General features: G+C 33.5%; 1 protein-coding gene across 9 annotated transcripts in view; it reads left to right on the top strand.

The window, feature by feature from the left end:
- The first annotated feature begins 5,629 nt into the window (after positions 1-5,629).
- DMD (dystrophin) overlaps positions 5,630-21,386 on the top strand; it is a 2,157,177-nt gene continuing 2,141,420 nt past the window's right edge. For all 9 annotated transcript variants that reach the window (XM_077988314.1, XM_077988313.1, XM_028842274.2 and 6 more), the window contains exon 1: positions 5,630-5,896. In XM_077988314.1, coding sequence (XP_077844440.1) covers positions 5,866-5,896 — 31 coding nt within the window. In that variant the 5' untranslated portion in view covers positions 5,630-5,865. The remainder of the gene's footprint in view (positions 5,897-21,386) is intronic.

Below are 21,386 nucleotides of genomic sequence, written 5' to 3'. Positions count from 1 at the left end.
ACTACCGAAACCCAAAATTTTTCACATAATATCTTGCAGTCAGTCACTCCAAAACAATGAAATACTTATGAATCTAATGAAACACTTACAAGATCTATATACTACAAACTAAAAAGCTAAGGAAATAATTCAAAGACTTAAATAAACAGAGATATATACTGTATTAATGGAATTGGAGGATATAACATAGTAAATACATCGATTCCTCCAAAATTAATCTATAGTTTGAATGCAATTCCTATCAAAACATCAGTAAAACATTTTTGTCTATTTGGACATCCTCCAAATTGCTTGAATTCTATTTGTCTTATTTTTTCTGGTCCTAGTGCCTATAAACTATCCCATAAACTAACATGTTTTCCCATTGGACTTAACTAAAGAGATTTTTTAAAAACACCTAAGAAATATATGCCTTATAATATGGGTAACATTTCAACCAATGTGGATCACTGTGGAAAAAGGAAGTAGAAATGATCCAGAATTTTTCCCTAATCAATAAATTTGTGAATTTTTATACAAGTATATTACCTAATAGGCCTGTTTCTTTTTAAATTATTTGTCCTGTGAAGCTGCATTAATCATAATGCTTGGAATTATGTTAAATAATCAAACAAGTTGGGAAAATAGCCTTGCACTTCCAAAGTAATATAAAATAATGTCTTTAGGTTTCCAATTATTTAAGAATTAACTCTGTGTTCACTTTTAGGTTTACCATATTCAGTTCTTTCTAATTAATACGCCATCTATTTAATAACACGAGGATGACTGGTTAATGTTGGAATATAATCATGGGCCAGTCTTTATTTTACAACGTGGATCATCTAAGTGTAGGCAAAAAAAAGTAATTTAAAAAATGTGTATGAGTTCAATGTAATAAAAATTATGCTTTACATTTTTGAAAAATGTATGTCTAATTAATTCATCTGTAAACAACTGTAATGTTATTAAAATTTTTAAAATGTAATTTCAACTTTCATTTTGAAGTGAGGTACATGTTCAGGAGTTTGTTACAAGGGCATATTGTGTGATGTGGAAGTTTGGGGTACTGATGATCCAGTCACCCAGGTAGTGAGCATTGTACCCAATAGGTAGTTTTTCAGCCCACACTCCCTTCCATCCGTTCCCCCTCTAGTAGTCCCCAGTATCGATTGTTCCCATCCTTATGTCCACTGTGTATTCAATGTTTTGCTCCCATTTATAAGTGAGAACACACAATATTTTGTTTTCTGTTCCTGTGTTAATTTGCTTAGGATAATGGCCTCCAGCTGCATTCATCTTGCTGCAAAGGACATGATTGCATTCTTTTTTATGACCGTGCAGCTAACCAAGGAGGTGAAAGAACTATACAAGAACTACAAAACACTGCTGAAAGAAATCAGAGACAACACAAATAAATGCAAAAACATTTCATGTTCTTGGATTGGAAGAATAAATATTGTTAAAATGGCCATACTGCCCAAAGCAATTTACAGATTCAATACTAATCTTATCAAACTACCAACGTCATTTTTCATTTTTCATTTTCATTAGAAAAAAATATTCCAAATTTGTATGGAGCCAAAAGAGCCCATACAACCAAAGCAATCTTAAGCTAAAATAGTGAAGCAAGAGGCATCCTACTACCTGACTTCAAACTATACTATAAGCCTACAGTAACCAAAACAGCATGGTACTGGTACAAAAACAGACCATAGACCAATGGAACAGAATGGAGAACCCAGAAATAAAGCCACACACTTATAACTGTTTTGTTGACAAAGTCAACAAAAGTAAGCAATGGGGAAAGGACTTCCTATTCAACAAATGGTACTGGAAAAACTGACTGGCCATGTGCAGAAGATTGAAACTGGACCACTACTTTTCATTATATCCAAAAATCAACTGACGATGGATTAAAGGTTTAAATGTAAGACCTCATACTGTAAAAAAAATCCTAGAAGAAAACCTGGGAAGTACCCTTTTTTACATTGGTCTTGGCAAAGAATTTATGACTAAGTCCCCAAAAGCCATTGCAACAAAAACAAAAATTGACAAGTGGGACTTGACTAAGCCAAAGAGCTTCTGCAAAGCAAAAGAAACTATCAACAAAGTAAATAGACAAAGATGGGAGAAAATATTTACAAAATATGCATCTGACAAAGGCCTAGTTTCCAGAATCTATAAGAAACTTACATCTACAAACAAAAAACAAATACATTCATTAAAAATGGACAAAGTTTATGAACAGACACTTTTTTCTTTGAGACAGGATCTTGCTCTTAGTCGAGGCTGAAGTGCAGTGGCACTCCATCTCTTAAAATAATGAAAGTTTCCCTCCCCATGATAGGCCCCGGTGTGTGATGTCCCCCTGGAGGGATTGCATTGGGAGTTATACCTGATGTAAATGACGAGTTGATGGGTGCTGACGAGTTGATGGGTGCAGCACACCAACATGGCACAAGTATACATATGTAACAAACCTGCACGTTATGCACATGTACCCTAGAACTTAAAGTATAATAATAATAAAAAAATTTAAAAAAAAAAGAAAGTTTCTTAAAAAGCAAAACAGGAAAAGAACTAGTTTGGAAACTCTGCTGTTTTCCTTTTTTTGTGCAATCACATGCATAACAGACAGTAGTGCCATTAAATTAGAAATATGAATATATCTAATCACGATACAAAGCACTGTGTAAAAAAGCTGAATATGATGAAATAAATTAAAGATAACCTAAATATTGGACATACATACTATGTTAATGAATTCAAGGAATCAATATGGTAAAAACATCAATTCTTCCAAAATTGATTCATAATTTTAATACAATTCCTATCAAAATTCTACCTGAAAGATATTCTATAGATAGATCTGTACATCTATTTGTAGATAACCTTATTCTAAAATTTATATGTTAAATTATAACCACACTCTTAGGCATTAATCTAGAGAAATGAAAAATTAAAAACTACATGATTGTTTTGCAGCTTTTTTGTAGTGGCCAAACCCTGGAAACAATGAAAATATCCCACAGTATGTGAATAGTTAAAGTAACCATAGAACATCCATGCCATGAACTACTACTCAGCAATAAAAGGAAATAAGCTCTCAATGACAACTTAAATGGATCTCAAGTACATAATGCCAAAACCCAATCTCAAAAGGTTACATTTCGAATCATTGCATTTATCTAATATTCTTAAAATGACAAAATTATAGTGATGGAGAACAAATTGATTGGTGCCAGGCTTTAGGGACGTTTAGGGAGGGTGACTGGTGTGACTATAAAGGGGTAGCATGAGGCATATCTCTGTGGTGATGAAACAGGTGTTTATTTGTTGAAGTTGAGGTTACACAAATCTGTGATGAAATAGAAATATGTATATACATATCAATGTCAGTTTCCTGGTTTTGATATTGAATTGTAGTTATTGTAGGATGTTGAATTGTAGTTATTGTAGTTAATCTTTGGAAGAAACTGGGTGAAGGGTACATGGGATCTCTGTATACTATCTCTGCAAATTCCTGTGAGTCTATGAGTATTTGAAAATAACAAGCTAAAATAAATTTTTAAAAATTCTGTGACAGTTATTAAAAATGGAAATTTGAGCAAGTTCTTTTATTATGGGTCTAATAAGACCTACGAGATATAGTTATTCTGAGGACTAAAGGAGAAAGATAAGTGATTACGGGACATAAGAAAGTACTGTGGTGACACAGTCTGAACTGGAATTCATTATGTTTGGTCTAAATTTTATTTTACATGCCTTTCGCTTTTCCAGTTATTGTAGCATATATTTCCACCTGGATTATAAAATCTTAAGGGAAGTATATGCATTCCACACAATGCAGAAATCATTACAGTTGCCAAATAAATTCTGATTATCAACTAAGGCTGAATGGCAATTAAATGTATCTGAGGGCATTCAGATCTATTAGGATTTGGTGCTTTAGATATTACCCAGGACATATCTTTGTTACATTTAGAATCACAGTTGTTTTTAGAAACATACACTTTAGGGTTTCTCAAAGTTGACCATGCATTAGAATCACCGGTAAAACACAGAGTTCTGTGTCCTAACCCCAGAATTTCTGACTTTTGAGGTCTCGTGTCAACTTGCATTTCTCGAAAGTTCCCATGTGATATTGATGTTGGCTTGGGACTGCAAATTGTATTCATGCCTTGGCCTAAACAAGGGTTTATGTTTGTAGAAAACTCACAGTACAAGATATAAAGGGGACTTATACTCTGGGCAGTAATGTACCTCATAGCATAGAGGGACACTGATGCTAACATGTAGACTTAGAGCCAAATCAGCCCCACAACAATTGTTTTCATTTTTTTATGTTGTTTTATGAAAATTTTGCTTATATGCATATTTAGACAACCACACAGAGGAAAGGAGGTGACCTAGGGAAAAGAATGTTTTCAATTAAAATTAAGCCTTATGTTTTATCTCATACACATTTTGCTGGGGAAAATAGCCATGTTATGACAATAATATTCTAAAACGCAAAATGTATAATTAACTATTAAGGTAAACATCACAGTCTGACTCTATAATTTTTTTTTATTTTTGTCTATTACTCATTTCAGTCGCAAGCAGTTGAATGTTTGACATAGAAAAATGAGTCTGTCACTTTAACAAATGGTACAATAAAAACACTCAAACAAAAATTTTAGTAGGGATTATTATAACTATAAAAAGAATATCTTTCTTTAAAAAATGCTACCAATGTTTTCTATCAATTTGGGGCTCGCCTGTTGCATAAAAGTAATAAGGAACAAGATGAAGAAGACTTCTATTGGCAAAGAATGATTTACATGCTGAATGACATAATACAACTGCATTCACTTAATACAGAAAAAAAAGAGCCTGCATTCAGAACCATTAAATGATCATTAACTCAATGTCTAAGAAAATGGTGTTTTAAGAATTGGCAGCAGAGAAATGGAAGAAAGAATAATTTGTTAGTAAAGAAGTTTTATCATAATTCACAACTGAAATTTAGGATTTGAGAAAAATGTCTTTGCTCCATTATAAGAATATTCTTTATTTTAGCAGGAAAACATGTCCCATGAGACCTACACACACATTCTGCCTTCAGAATTCAGCTGCTGTGTTCTGCTGCTGCTTCTCTTATTCAGACTGTTGGCATCATCAATACATGACTTTTGCAATCAAAAATCTCAAGGGGAAAAAATAACTTTGGTAGGCAGTGGATACATAACAAATGCATAGATTATTCTGGGCATTTCTTTTTATTTGGTAGAGTGAAATTTTTGGTGTTGTTGAGAGGATAAAAAAGGCATTTAAAAGTCAATTTTAAATCGGGATTTTCTGCTCTGTTATAAATTCACATGAAAGTTACAGAAAATATTGTTATGGTTTTGTACTGAATAGTTTTTGTGTTTGGAAGGCTTTAAAAGCTAGTACTATGTCCACTGTGCTATTCTGGTTTGGATATTAATCAGAACACAGTTGAGCTTATTTGAATTCACAGAGCTTGCCATGCTGGAAGCACAACCTTATATGTAGTGACCATGGACAGTCCTATTATGGGAAACCAACTTGAGAGAGAAGGCGGGTCACTTGCTTGTGCGCAGGTCCTGGAATTTGAAATATCCAGGGGCCTCTACAGAATCCTGGCATCAGTTACTGTGTTGACTCACTCAGTGTTGGGATCACTCACTTTCCCCCTACGGGACTCAGATCTTAGAGGCAATTACCTTCAGAGAAAAATGAATAGGAAAAACTGAAGTGTTATTTTTTTAAAGCTGCTGAAGTTTGTTGGTTTCTCATTGTTTTTAAGCCTACTGGAGCAATAAAGTTTGAAGAACCTTTACCAGGTTTTTTTAATCGCTGCCTTGATATACACTTTTCAAAATGCTTTGGTGGGAAGAAGTAGAGGACTGTTGTAAGTACAAAGTAACTAAAAATGTATTTTACTGTGGCATAATGTTTAGTTTGTGACAAACTCACTAATTAGGTAGATTGATTTTAAATTATCACAGTAGTTTGCAAAGAAGCATAAATGTTATATATACTGCATATATATATGTATTTATTCAGGAATATATATTTTTCATTGGGAAAACTTTTCAATAGAAATTGAGTTTATAAGTTTTTCTTTGCAGAAGAATTAAACACATGATTTCTTGATTAATAAGCCACTGCAGTAATAGAATATGCAGAATGTCATTTGATTATAACATATTATTTTGATTGCTGTGAGATAGTTTGTATATCTCAGTTATTATTTTGACTAGTTGATACTTCTGTATTTAGTAACAGTTACATAAAGGTTACTGACCTGACATATATTCTCAATTGAACTAACTACTGTATAGGAACTACATGGAGGCCTAAAAGTTAGGAGAAGTTTCTCTGACATATGGAGAAAATAAAGAATAAAATGAGTTGGGATGGAAAATTGAAGGATGTGAAAAGTATTGATAAAGATTTAATTGTAATGTTGCTTTCTCACATTTACTATTTCAAATGCTCTTTTCTATAGCATACCATGATGATTATTTCAAATAATGATGTGATCTATGCTATCAAATGATCAGATGATCTCTTGGGAAAACAACATACAAACTTGAGGAACTCCTAATTATGTTTAGTAGTAAATTATATTTAGTAGATGTTTCAAGTCTATCATGAGCTAGCTTTTCAGTTCAATTTTTTGTTTGTCTTCCATATAGAAATGCAACTATTTTGTTTATTTTTAAGAAAGTCATGATGACTATTGAAGGATTTAAAAATGGACTGTGGCACAACAGTAAAATAATATATGATAAGGACTGTGTGTCCCAAAAAGATGGGAGTTTATCTCTTCCCCACCTATCTTTGACTTGTGGAGTATAGTTATTCTAAAATAGATATGAGAGCGATGCCTATAATTAAGAATGAAAAAATAAGTCTCTCCAAATAAGTAATGCTCCACAACTACTAAAAAAAAAAAAAAAAAAAAAAAAGGCAGACGTTTTACCACTGTGAAAAATTTGTGGAAATAAGTTAACATTGTCCATGTATTGAGTCACATTAAAAGCTACCAGATTTTATAATACAACATTTAGTTACATTGTTTGCTTGCTTCATAAATTTCTTTTGGTGAGTATCATTATTGCTTTTAGATTGAAAAACTATTATATTTACTATCATTACAAAAATATGCATGGCATATATCTGTTGTTTGCAATATACACATATACACATATTTTTATTTATCATTTTTATTTCTTTGATATATGTAATATAAATACTATCAAAATCGCTAGTGATTTTATATATATATATATATTCTATATAATTAACCACATATACCAGTATATAGAGCAATTTTGAAAGAATATATGCAATTCTGCTGGAATGAAGCAAGGTAAACCTATCCTCTGCTTTGTCGTAGATAGTTGAAAAACTTTCAGTTCTTCGAATGTGAAGGAAGGTAATCTTTTTGGAACATGTCCTGTAGGATTTTTTCACACTGCATTTAAAAAATCATCAAGTAATGCCTATGCAACATGACAATGAGTTTGTTAAGGAAAATGGAGATATACTCAGGGCTATATTATACATTAAATTTTGTTGCTTGACAATATACTACTATTTGGATGTCTGACATTTGAATCTGGTTTGTAAATTCGCCTTAGTTTGAAAAACTTACAAAAGTACATTTTGTTTTTTAAACAGAATAGTTACTCTGTAAAAGAGATCACTGTATTGTCAAACACATTGTATTGTTTACTTTTAGAATTACTCAAATAATGCATTGTAAAGAATTATTCAAATAGTGTATGGCAAATAGATATTTCATTTGAATATATTTAAATGATGTAAGTCATCTTGAGGTCTAACAAAATCATCTTTTAGAATTTCATTTGCAGAATCTTTTAAAGACATCTTAACTATGAAAAAGAGATCGCTGATCTAAATTGATAATATACTGTTAATACAAAGTTTTGGTATATCTTACATGGCATAACATTATGAAAAATACAACAGAGTATGTCATATAGATGTTATTCTAAACTTTAAAAAAGACTACAAAGTGTTTTATGCATAATTACATTATTTAAGGGGAAATAGGTGTTGGTTGACACTTCTAGCTAGACAGTACTGAATTGCAAATTCATCATTTGGGCAGAGATATTAATACAGCTTCCTCTTTATTCCTATAGCATTCATTTGAAATCCCTGTACTCCACGTCATTTGCTATATATGAAACAAATTGTCAAGTTTTTAACCACTTGTGTAGTTTAATAAAAGAGATTAAAATCATTGCCTTGGAAACATCAGGTGTTTTTCAAAATTCTATTTTATTATCTTTCATCAAAATTTTATCTCAAGAGTAAAACAAACTGATTTCCCAAACTTTCCTTCTCCTCCCACTTTCTATTGTAATATTTTCCTAACTTATTAAAAATGATTTATCATACTCTTTCATCAATTTATTCTTTATTTCATCACACATATGAGAAATACAATATTTTGGTATGCGTATATATGTTTATATATACGCACATTGATATGCATTCAAATCACAGGGTATTAAGTTTCCTAAGAGGGTCTAATTAGAAATTAACCTTGAAAGATAATTTTCTGTTCATTTTTCTAAATTTTCTATTTTAAACACACATCAGTTTTTAAGGAATTCACAAATGAGACTAATGTACGTTAACTGTCTCACAACACAGAACAAACCTGGAAGAAAGGATTTATGGGGCCTGAGGTTATACAATTGGGGGTGCTATTTTAAGAAAAATCATACAAAATTAGATACAGCCTTGGGAGGGGCCCCTCATGTAAGTAAGTCTTTAATAGTTTCTTGGGAAATCACCTCTGTATGAAGAGAAGTGTTGAGATTTAATCTTTTTCCAGTTACATTTTAAAATAAAATTGATGCTAGTTATATTTCTTTAGAGCATTTATTATTTCTCAAAGACAACCTTTTATTTAATGCAGATTAGAGAGTTAAAAGAATTTATAATGGTAGGAATTTGACATTTCTGCCTTTCATTCTGAAAAGATACATTGATTAAAGTGATGTCAAACTCAGTTAATGGAGGCGGTGCAGTTATTTGAAATATACAGGGTATGTAATTTGAAGGCACGCCAAATCACAATGACAAGGAATAATGATGACCTTGGTTTATTTTTATACAGTACATTCAGGTTTTGATTGGATTCAGAGAGAGGTAATGGTTTTCTTTCTCACAAAGTCCTGCTATAGTCCTAGGAGGTTTGTGTTCTGTTATCAAGGCAGTTGGTTCATATTGGAATATTTTGTTGGGAAGGTCATGAGCTGCAATATGGGAAATAAACCTTTTATTAAATGCAACCGGGTTTCATAGCAGAATTTCATGGAAGTATTTCCCCGTGTAGAGTGTGCTCAATGCAGTATACTGATCTTCAAAAAACAAACAAACCAAGCAAATAAATACTTTGTAGTCTTCACCTTTTCCCTACTTAAAACATCTATTAGTCAGACTTCCTTGGGGTTTCATGCTATAAAATATTGACACATGTTTGGAGTTCCGAAGTTTCATTTTAATACAGATATCAAAGTTAAAATGGCAACACCATGGGATAATTTATTATTTTACCAATTTTGGACGTTTTTTCTATTTATGTCACTTATAGAATTGTCCCTAAAATCCTTGCAAAATTTCAAGCTCCCTCTACTTAATCCTAAAAGTGAGTATGTCTTCCAGAGATTCTGATATCCCCTTCGAATGGGAGAGTAACTCTGCTATTTGTGAATCACTTGTATACTAAATATAGTTCCAAGATTAACAGCTAAAATGATTTTGTTTATTTTTTCATGAGACTTATAGTACAAAAAGTTTGTTTCCCTCATATATTACAGTATATTATAGCATTCAATGTGCCTTCATAAACCAGATGGCTCCTCTAGAGATTCTGAAATACTTTAACACTCAGGGCATAGCCTTTCTCTTTCCCCATTCATGATTACTTCCTTGAATATGGCCCCCCAAAAAAGACAAAAAAATACATTTGGCTCCAGTGTTTTAAGGGTATATAAATTTTCTCAAGCAAAATTCTGATAGGCAGCAGACAAATGAGGATGAGGAAGGGAAATGGCTCTGCTGGCTCATGCTTAAAAGTGTCCTCATATACAGGGAAACAACACACCCTGGGCCTTTCGGAGGGTAGAGGGTTGGAGGAGGGAGAGGATCAGGAAAAGCAACTAATGGGTACTAGACTTGGTACCTGGGTGGTGAAATAATCTGTACAACAAACCCCCATGACACAAGTTTATCTCTGTAACAAACCTGCACTTTTAGCCCTGAACTTAAAATTTAAAAAAAAAGAAAAAAAGTCCTCATCTCATGACTATACAACCTCTACCTCATTCCCATTAAAAACACAAGGAGCAGTACTCCTTCTTTTATAGCTCACATCTTCTATTTAGGCTGCCATTGTAAGAGATAATTTCTATTCAACTCCGAGCTCGATCTTTATTTTAATCTGATATCACTCATTCAAAATACTTGGGAATTTCAGTAGGCAACGGAACACACAAAGCAATTTTCTGGAGGCCTACAACCTCTGAAGGTGACTTTGCATAGTATATGTAATGATAGCCCTGAGAAAACCAATGTTCTTAGCAGTCTGGATTTGGTTTAGAAATCAATTTATTCCTGCTTTCCTTTATGATCTTTTGCTTTCTCCCTCAATGCCTCACTTTCACTCTGTCATTATGTGCCCCATTCCTCACTAATGGGAAGTGGGGGAGAATTAACAATTATCCTTTAATTGAAGTGGAGCTGTCATTTCCTTGCCATGCTGATAAAATGTTCTTGCTGTTGTTGTTTGTTGCTGTTCTCAAATGACTCTTTCAGACTGTTTAACTCAGTATTTTGATTACATACAATTTTAAGAAAATAGTTGTCCATAAATTAAAAATGTTAACAAATTGATGAATTGATTTTCTCATGTCAATTTTGAAATCTATATATATAGATTTTCATATATATATATATGAAAATATATCTAAGACTAGTGAATAATGTTAATAATATCTAGGTCTAGTTACAATTTGAATAAAAGAATCTGAGGAAGAGCTTTGCCTTTATTTTTGCTTATTATTCATTTTAGTTTAGTTATTTATTTTAGTAGAAAAACGTAGTTGTGTCAATGAAGAGGAGGAACATTAAAATGCATTATTAAAGCCAATGCTTATCCATGTAATAAAATGAGAATGTAGATAGCTTAATGGGTTTTGAAGAGGATTAAGATAACTTTAAAGAAACTTCAAAAAATCAGATGCTTGAATCATGATGTTTTTAGTTTATATTTAATAAGTATGAAAACTCTACATGGGCATATCAACAATGAGGAATTCACATATATATCATGAAGTCTTTTGCTAATTTATTTTCAACTTTTAAATGTTTTCTCTTCACTATCATGAAAAAATTGATTTTTAAAAAAGGTCAGCCTTAGCCGAGCACAATTACCATTATAGTGTCCCATATTATTTCCAATTATGGGCAAATAAAATGGTTACCCTTTAAATGTTTTTACCCTCTTCTTGGCTTTTGTTTTGTTTTGTTTTAAAACGTTCTCCCTTCTTCCACTCTGCTTTTGGCTAAGACTGTCATAGAATCAGGACTATAAAAGGGCATAAACATCAGTAGCTTTTTTCTCATTCCTGGCACTCATCTTTATTTGCACACAACTTGTCTCTTCCTTTATCAGATTACAGTAGCAATAGTACCTTAGCTTGAGCTAAGTGCTGACTTAAAGGGCAAGGGAATCAGTACACTATTACAAGTGCGGATTTTAGCCTTGGAAGCTGTGTGAGGAAAAATTAAAGAAATAAGAAAGAAAAATTACAAAATCAGAACGACCCAAGTATTTTCATCAAAGGCAAATTGAGTAATTCCTTTTTATGTTGGTGCTTAAGAAGGATGTATTAGAAATAAATTGGTGACTAAGTGAACAAAATATTAACAAACTAGTTGAGTAAGTGAAAAAATAATAATCTGCAAAAATGATGAATCCCAATGACTCACATATTGCAAAATAGGAAGGAAAAGGGGAATTTAGACTTTAAAGAGCGTAATCAGACGCAAGCAATGTTGGCTTGGTGGTGGTTAACTAAAAACGCTTACGGGAAGCTCAGACAGCTGGGGAATCCTGATTTAGTAGACGCTGAAGGGCAGGGCATGAGCCATGTGAACAGCTGCTGAAGAGCTAGAGGATTCCTTTGGATTAGGTGTACACACCCCACCTCTAATGGGCTGTCAGAGAGCACCAAGTTTTATCACAGAGGTTCACTTTGCTCAAGTCTATGGCTTTTGCAGTGTTTTGCCTTAAATGTCTGAAAATGGATTGGCTCTCAAATCCACAAATAAAAGTATCAAAATAAGTGACTCTAAAATTTGCATTGTGTGGTTTTGGGCAACCCCAGTTTAAAGAAGGGACTTACAGCTGATGATTTGTTATCCATTTATTGATTCATTTGTCCATGCAACAAATATACATATAGAGTGCCAATTTTCTGCCAGGTACTGTGTTATGCTCTGGAGATAGTATTCTAAGCAAGTGAACTCAAAGAGAGACTAGCATTTCAAGGAAGATGTGCTTATTAAATACACACACACAAAATACTTGCATTGGGGATAAGGGCTATACAATAAAACACACATTGTAATAAGAATGTGTAATAGGGAGGGTTAGACCAGTCTTTGAAATTGGAGAAATATTTCTGAGAAAAAAACATATATTCAAAGCAAGGCAAAGAAGAATGAGGTTAGAGTATAGTTGTACAAAAGAAAAGAGGGAGCAAAAATATCCCTGACAGAGGGAGCAATGTTTCTGAATGTGGAAAATGGTATGGATAAAGATCTAAAAGAACAGCTTTACTAGAGTATAGTGAGTGCAGAAAAGTGTGGAACAAGCTTGCATCTGAATGTCAGACTGGGGTCCAATGGTCCAATCATTCAGAGCCTTGAAGGTTATAGAAATTATTTTTCTCTTTTTTTTTTTTTTTTTTTGAGACGGAGTCTCGCTCTGTCACCCAGGCTGGAGTGCAGTGGCAGGATCTCAGCTCACTGCAAGCTCTGCCTCCCGGGTTTCCGCCATTCTCCTGCCTCAGCCTCCCGAGTAGCTGGGACTACAGGCGCCCGCCACCTCGCCAGTCTAGTTTTTTTTTTTGTAATTTTTTTTTTTTTTTTTTTTTTTTTTTTTAGTAGAGACGGGGTTTCACCGTGTTAGCCAGGATGGTCTCGATCTCCTGACCTCGTGATCCACCCGTCTCGGCCTCCCAAAGTGCTGGGATATTTTTCTCTTTATAGTAAGATCAATGGACAGCCTTATGGGTTTCAGGTAGAACACCAATGTAAACATATTTGTATTTTTTAAGACTATCACTCTGTTTTGTGTAAAAGAGTTTGGAAAATGCTAAGGGTAGATGAAGGACTATCAATCTGAAGCAATTATGGTAGCTCCTCCAAGGTGCAGAAGAAGGTGATTTGGACTAGAATGGTGACAGTGGAGATGAAAGAAGTGGATCTATTCAAGATTTGTATATGAGATAGAATCAATAGGAACTAGTGTTGTATTGCATGCTGTATGCTCCATGAAATGCACAACTGGGTGATAATGGTGCCGTTTGCAAGGAGATTGGAAGGGAAATTGGAACAATGGGAAGGATGAGGGGTGTGGATGCTAAGGTGTTTGTTTTGTTTTGTATTTTTATGTAGAGCATGGGTATTGTGCCTAGAAATTAAGTCATTATTAGGGATTTAAATATGCAACTCATGAAGTGGATGAGACCAGCTAGAAAGATAATAGAGTGTGAAGAGGAGATGGGGAATTCAGTAAAGAAAATAAAAGCACTAATAAAAAAATCAGAGAAGACACATCTAGAAAAAATGATGAAATTCTAAGGAAAATAATATTTCCATAAAGAGGCCTGTTCCTTTCAATCTCCAATTTAATGACTTTATGAATGAGGATCCCACTTTTAGCATCAGGTGTCTTGGTTTCCACAGTCTCTACCATCTATTTACCCCTAATTTCCTCCCATATTGCTATTTCTGTGAATATTACCAAAATGTTGCCTTAGTAGAAAAGCTTCAATAAATATTTAAATTGTATAATGTATTCAGCTTTTTCCTGTACTCTGCACTTCCTAAAAATACCTTCTTCGGAAACCCCATCTCAACTGACTACTGTATAATGAAATGAGCCTTCAGTGTAAAACATTTATCATAGTCTGAATTTCAATTGCTCAGTCAGAATTGTTGAGTAATATGAAAAATCATCCTTTAGAGAATACAGAATTGCATAGATATGACAAGGTAAGTTTGCACTTTATTTAATGCTATTTTAGTTGATATAGATGCTTATTGGAGAAATGTCTAAAAATTCTGGAGGACCATTAGTAAAATTGATTATCCCTATATCTGCAAAAATGGTAAAAAATACCTAGGAAACATTGACATTTCAGTTTAAATAAAGCCAGAATCATAATAAAGAGATAGAAGGCATTTGAGTAATTGAATCTAATCATGGATGAATGTAATGTACTTATCAGTTAGCTCTGGAGGAAGTAAGACTCGATAGAATAGTAATATGATATTGAGCAATTTTTTTAACATTAGGTTTTTAATTACTTATAACTCAACATTGTTGAACACCTATGTTCTCTTTGATTTTTATGAGATAGCATCTCTAAGTCAGAGAACAGACACACACATATATATGCATAAAACTATAAAATATCAAGAAATTTATAAAGCATGGTACAAATCAATCATAAATGATTAGTTATGAATAGTGCGATTATGGACATTCTCGTTGAATAATCCACTTTTATAAATAGGCATAAGAGTACGGACATACAGAAATGTGAATTAGAGAATGATTGTAAGAAGCAGTGAGTCAAAAAGAATTAATGAACCACTGATTTCTCCTACATACACAGCTATTGACAGTACCCTGTGTGTGCATAGCACTATTCTAGATTCAACTAATCTTCAATGATAATACTATATATACCATTTAACAAGCCTTTAATAAGTGTCAGGAACTTCTCTGAGTACATCACATACGTATGTGATAATTTCCATATTAACTGTAGAAGGTGGGGAATATAATCATCTAAATTTAACAGATGAATATGTAGAGGTACAGGGAGGTTAAATAATTTGCTTAAGGTAACTCAGCTGGTATGTGATAGAGGCATGATTTTAATGGTGGCAGGATGACAGTAGGATTAAAGATTCTTAACCAGTCAGTTGTCACAATCTCTCAGATTTTAATAGAATTCTAAAAAGGACAGAACAAAATATAAAATGGCAGGAATCATAATATCTTCTAACAAGAACTAGACATGTTCCATTGAGGATGCTCTTTAAAAATAAAACCCATTAAAATTTTGGGTTGTTTACTCAAAGCCTATAGATATTGGCATATTATATTTTCTTAGATAAAAACTGAGATATCCTAAATAGCTCATATCCATTCTCTAGACTTGCACGGGGAGGTGTCTATGATAATATCCATAACAGTTATCTTGTTTCACAATTTTATTACTATCTCAATCTTCTTACTTTGTGAAGAAGAAAAAGATCAAAAAATAAAACTAATACAGCCCTGGTTTGTTCGTAATCATCTACAGCTAGCCATTCTTAGAGTGGTCTCACTAGTTGTTCTTTTAGATTTTATTTCAGTTATACATAGGCAACTGTGCTACATGAACAAAAATCTAACAACTGGGCTAACCTGAACATGATTTAGTATTGTAAAAAATGATTTACATAGATTAATGTGCCATACTATTTTGAATAGTACTTGGCATAAACAGTAGGTTATTTAAGTCACTATAATTACTGTTGCCCTTTTACATAAATAAGTTTTTCTTTTATCTTCATTATGTTAGTCATCCACAGTATGATATTTAGTTGTATATATTCATATAGTGTATACTATACAATTCTAGAGTGTACCAGTAACATGGACTATTAATATTATGCTACGAGGTAAATGACACCCCTGGAGTTAAGCAATGTGTACTCTGTACAATAACGTCACGTTGGCATTCTCATATATATGATTAGAAATAATACTGAGAGTTTCTCTGGCTTCATAAGCAATTTTATTCTCATCTCATAAAGAGGTAATGAATGCACACATATCTATATATTTAAAGAGAATGTCAGAGATCGTGATGGAACAGAATTATTCAAGATGTATAAATGAGGGTGGGAGGCAAGAGGAAGTCAGAAATACTCCCCAATAATTTATTTCAAATTAAAATCCTCTTGGTTACTGGCTGGTTGCTGTGGCTCACGCCTGTAATCCCAGCACTTTGGGAGACCAAGGTGGGCAGATCACCTGAGGTCAGGAGTTCCAGACCAGCCTGGCCAACATGGTGAAACCACATCTCTACTAAAATACAAAAATTAGCCAGACGTGGAGGCATACACCTGTAATCCCAGCTATTCGGGGGGCTGTGGCAGGAGAATCGCTTGAGCCTGGGGCGTGGAAGTTGCAGTGAGCGGAGATCTTGCCACTATACTCCAGCCTCGGTGACAGAGTGAGACTCTGTCTCAAAAAAAAAAAAAAAAGTCTATTGATTATCATGTGTGTTTCCATGGTATCAATTGTTTAGTATTGTCCAATAACTGACTAGGATATAAAACTATCAGGATAATATAAATTTTAACTGTTATTTAAAATGCATCATCTTAACTGTAAGGTTATTGATCTTTGGATAAGCTATAGAAATAAACCTTAAATCAAAAATATATTTCAGAGACCCAGTAGGTTAATATGTAGCACTGTTCTTTAATATTAAATATACATTGTTTTTATAATTTTACTGCTAAAATGACACTAAGATGTGTGATTACATACAAATAAGAAATTGTTAGAATTTATTTTATTTTAATCAATGCTGATCTATTTTTCTAGTGTATGAGATTAGATGAGGTTGTATGACATACCACTTGTCTAGGAAAAAATAAAGTCTTTATGACAGTGCAGTGAATGAAGTAAATTAGCTCATTTCTTTCAATATTACTAGTGTGCATAGATCTCTCTTTTTGTCTTTCTATCTATCATACATAGACAGAGGTGCACATACATACACATCACCTGGAAATTAAGTGGTTTACATATGAAAGTTTTTGACTTTACTGATATTGTAAGATGAGTAACATGATAACTAACACAACACTGAAATACATTTTTCCATTTGAAAAGTGTAAAGAACACTACAACACGGTTGGGAAAAAAACAACTTATTATGTTCAAATGTCATTCCCAATTGTAACAAACATATAATTATTTGTTATTTATTAATTAAGAAGCTGTTAATAATAGTATTTTGATATTCAACATTAGCAGTAACTGTTGGTTTCTTTTTTGATAATTTTTTAAGAAAATTAGATTATAAATTCTGTTACAGTAAAAATATAAAAATAAAGCAAAGTATTATCTTCTTTCTATCTCTTATATGCATCAGTTGGACAAGACACTGAGATTGTCTTTTTTTTTAAATTGCACGCTTTCATTATTTTTCTATTCAAGCTTCACCCTGCTAAGTTCAAGTGAAGTAGAGGACTTCATGTCTCTAGAACCAATTAATGAAATTTCTTCTTCATCTTTCTTGAGCTTGCAGAAGGTCAATAGTGACTGTTTTCTCCCTTCTTAAAAATGTTGTTGTCTTTGCGATCTGTGCACTGTCCTCTCGTGGCTTCGCTACTACTTTGGAGGGTGTTTGTGTTCAGTCTGCATTGTAGGCTGATCCTCTCTTCTCAGCCTTTAAAAATTAGGTTTCTTTGGAATCTAGTCTAAGCATAATTCTCTTCTCATAATAATCTCTTCCTCGACCATTGCACTTATGTCCACAGCTTTATTAACACCTATATACAGATAACTAACCAAGTTATACCTCTAGCTTAGATTTCTCCAATGAATTCCAGAACTGTGATTTCAACTGCCTGGGTGGCATCTCCATTCTTTTTTTTTTTTTTTTAATTTTTTTATTATTATTATACTTTAAGTTGTAGGGTACATGTGCATAACGTGCAGGTTTGTTACATATGTATACTTGTGCCATGTTGGTGTGCTGCACCCATCAACTAGTCATTTACATCAGGTATAACTCCCAATGCAATCCCTCCCCCCTCCCCCCTCCCCATGATAGGCCCCGGTGTGTGATGTTCCCCTTCCCGAGTCCAAGTGATCTCCATTCTTTTTTTATTTTTTTTTTTATTTTTTTTTTTATTTTTTTTATTTTTATTTTTTTTTTTAATTTATTTATTATTATTATACTTTAAGTTGTAGGGTACATGTGCATAACATGCAGGTTTGTTACATATGTATACTTGTGCCATGTTGCTGTGCTGCACCCATCAACTCGTCATTTACATCAGGTATAACTCCCAATGCAATCCCTCCCCCCTCCCCCCTCCCCATGATAGGCCCCGGTGTGTGATGTTCCCCTTCCTGAGTCCGAGTGATCTCATTGTTCAGTTCCCACCTATGAGTGAGAACATGCGGTGTTTGGTTTTCTGTTCTTGTGATAGTTTGCTAAGAATGATGGATTCCAGCTGCATCCAAGTCCCTACAAAGGACTCAAACTCATCCTTTTTTATGGCTGCATAGTATTCCATGGTGTATATGTGCCACATTTTCTTAATCCAATCTGTCACTGATGGACATTTGGGTTGATTCCAAGTCTTTGCTATTGTGAATAGTGCTGCAATTAATTCAAGATGGATTAGAGACTTAAATGTTAGACCTAATACCATAAAAATCCTAGAGGAAAACCTAGGTAGTACCATTCAGGACATAGGCATGGGCAAAGATTTCATGTCTAAAACACCAAAAGCAACAGCAGCAAAAGCCAAAATTGACAAATGGGATCTCATTAAACTAAAGAGCTTCAGCACAGCAAAAGACACTACCATCAGAGTGAACAGGCAACCTACAGAATGGGAGAAAATTTTTGCAATCTACTCATCTGACAAAGGGCTAATATCCAGAACCTACAAAGAACTCAAACAAATTTACAAGAAAAAAACAAACAACCCCATCAAAAAGTGGGCAAAGGACATGAACAGACATTTCTCAAAAGAAGACATTCATACAGCCAACAGACACATGAAAAAGTGCTCATCATCACTGGCCATCAGAGAAATGCAAATCAAAACCACCATGAGATACCATCTCACACCAGTTAGAATGGCAATCATTAAAAAGTCAGGAAACAACAGGTGCTGGAGAGGATGTGGAGAAATAGGAACACTTTTACACTGTTGGTGGGATTGTAAACTAGTTCAACCATTATGGAAAACAGTATGGCGATTCCTCAAGGATCTAGAACTAGATGTACCATATGACCCAGCCATCCCATTACTGGGTATATACCCAAAGGATTACAAATTATGCTGCTATAAAGACACATGCACACGTGATCTCCATTCTTATGTGATAAAGTCACCTCCCTCTAAATGCCCTAAGCAGAACTTTCTCTTCACCCCACAAAACCTGCTTCCTTCTCACTGCTTTTCTTATCATTGAGTGGTGCAACCATTCACCCAGTTTCACAAGCCAGAAACATATCTCATCCTTGAAACTCTGATCTTTTTTACCCAGTTATTTCTAAATCATTGCCAATCACTGTGGGTTTTATCCTCTAATATATTTTCATCCACATCTCTTTATCTCCTCTACCATCATCCTAGCCCAATATATTTTCTCTCACTAGGAATACAGTAGCCTTTCCATTCCAGTTTCTCTGCATTCTCTCTTTCGTATTCTTGATAATCCACTCTCTAAAATTCATGCAGTCAATTAAATTTGAAAATACCACCACTTGTTTAATCATGTTAGTAGTTTCTCTTGGCTGCCAGGAAAGCCAAACAAAACAAAACAAATTTAAAAATCAAAGCCTGGACACTGCCTACCTCTCCTATCTCATTTCCCATCATGTTTCCTTTGCCTCACCCCCTTACTGGCTTTCTTTTTGTTCCCTGAATAGGTCTAGCTTTTTTTTTTTTTTTTTTTTTTTAACTACAGGACTTTTGTGTATGCTTTTCTATTTGTCTAGAATCTCCCCCTTTCCCCTTTTTTACCTTGATGACACCATTTTCTGCCTACAAGCTTACCTCTGGATAGAAGTCAGAATCCCCTAAGTACATCAAATTTCCCTACCATGTAACATCTGTCCATAGCACATAGTACTGTTATGATTCCATATGTATGTGACTAATTAATACTTGCCAGTCAGATTATGTGGTAAGTTCTATGAACCAAGACACCTCAACTGTTCTTGCTCACCACATTTTTACCTGGAACCAAACACATTAGGTTGCCTGATACATATTTTTAAATAAGTTACTTGATGTGTAATGCTTTAATGAGCATAATTACTGATGTTTACATATAACATGTTATAATAATGATATTTTGATTGCATTTTATGAAAAGTTTATATGACAAAGCACTTTCATTTTGGTTAAAGCTTCAAATATAAATAAATAATAAAGATTTGCTTTTTGTCATTGGGTGCTGTTCCCTTTTTTTGATTTTCCATACTGCTTTGCACTTGTGGTTCTTGGTTTTGTTTTTTACTGTTTTTAACCCATGTCCTTTTTCTTTCCTTAATCTATCTTTGTAAAGTCTCAAAGAACTAGTATCCAGAATATATAAATATCACTCAAAACTCAACACTAAATCAAAAATAATCTTAGTGAAAAAAATGTGGAAAAAACCTTGATAGACATTTCACTGAAGAGGATATACAGATAGTAAATAAATGCATAAAAAGATGCTCAGCTTCACTAGCCATTAAAGAAATGCAAATTAACACTACAATGAGTTATCACTATATACCTATTAGAATGGCTAAAATTAAAAGAAGAAAAACAGTGACAACACTGAAAGCTAACAAGGATGCAAAGGAACTGGGTCTCTCTAATATTGCTGATGGGAATGTAAAATGGCACAACAATTCTAGAAAACAGTTTAGGAATTTCTTGTAAAATTAAACGTGCAGTCACCATACAGCCCAGCAATTGTACTCTTGATATTTATCCCAGAAAACTGATATTTATGTTCACCCAAAAACCTTGACATGAATGCAGTAGAAACAAGAAACAGCTCAAGTATCCATCAACGAGTGACTGTTAAACAAACTTATATATTCATACCACTAAATACTACCCAACAATTAAAAGGAATGAACTATTGACACTCAATATTCACAACTCCAACGGAGGTCAAGAGCATCATATTGAGTTAAAAAAAAAGTCAAAAGGTTAAATACTGTGTTATTTCTTGTATATAACATTATTGAAATAGAATTATAGATATTAAGAACAGATATTGGTAGCCAGAGGTCAGGAATGAGGCAGAG

This window comes from Macaca mulatta, chromosome X (assembly GCF_049350105.2).
Source record: "Macaca mulatta isolate MMU2019108-1 chromosome X, T2T-MMU8v2.0, whole genome shotgun sequence".
NCBI lineage: Eukaryota > Metazoa > Chordata > Mammalia > Primates > Cercopithecidae > Macaca > Macaca mulatta.
Note: the sequence above shows the minus strand (reverse complement) of the source record. Positions and strands in the feature narration are given on the sequence as shown.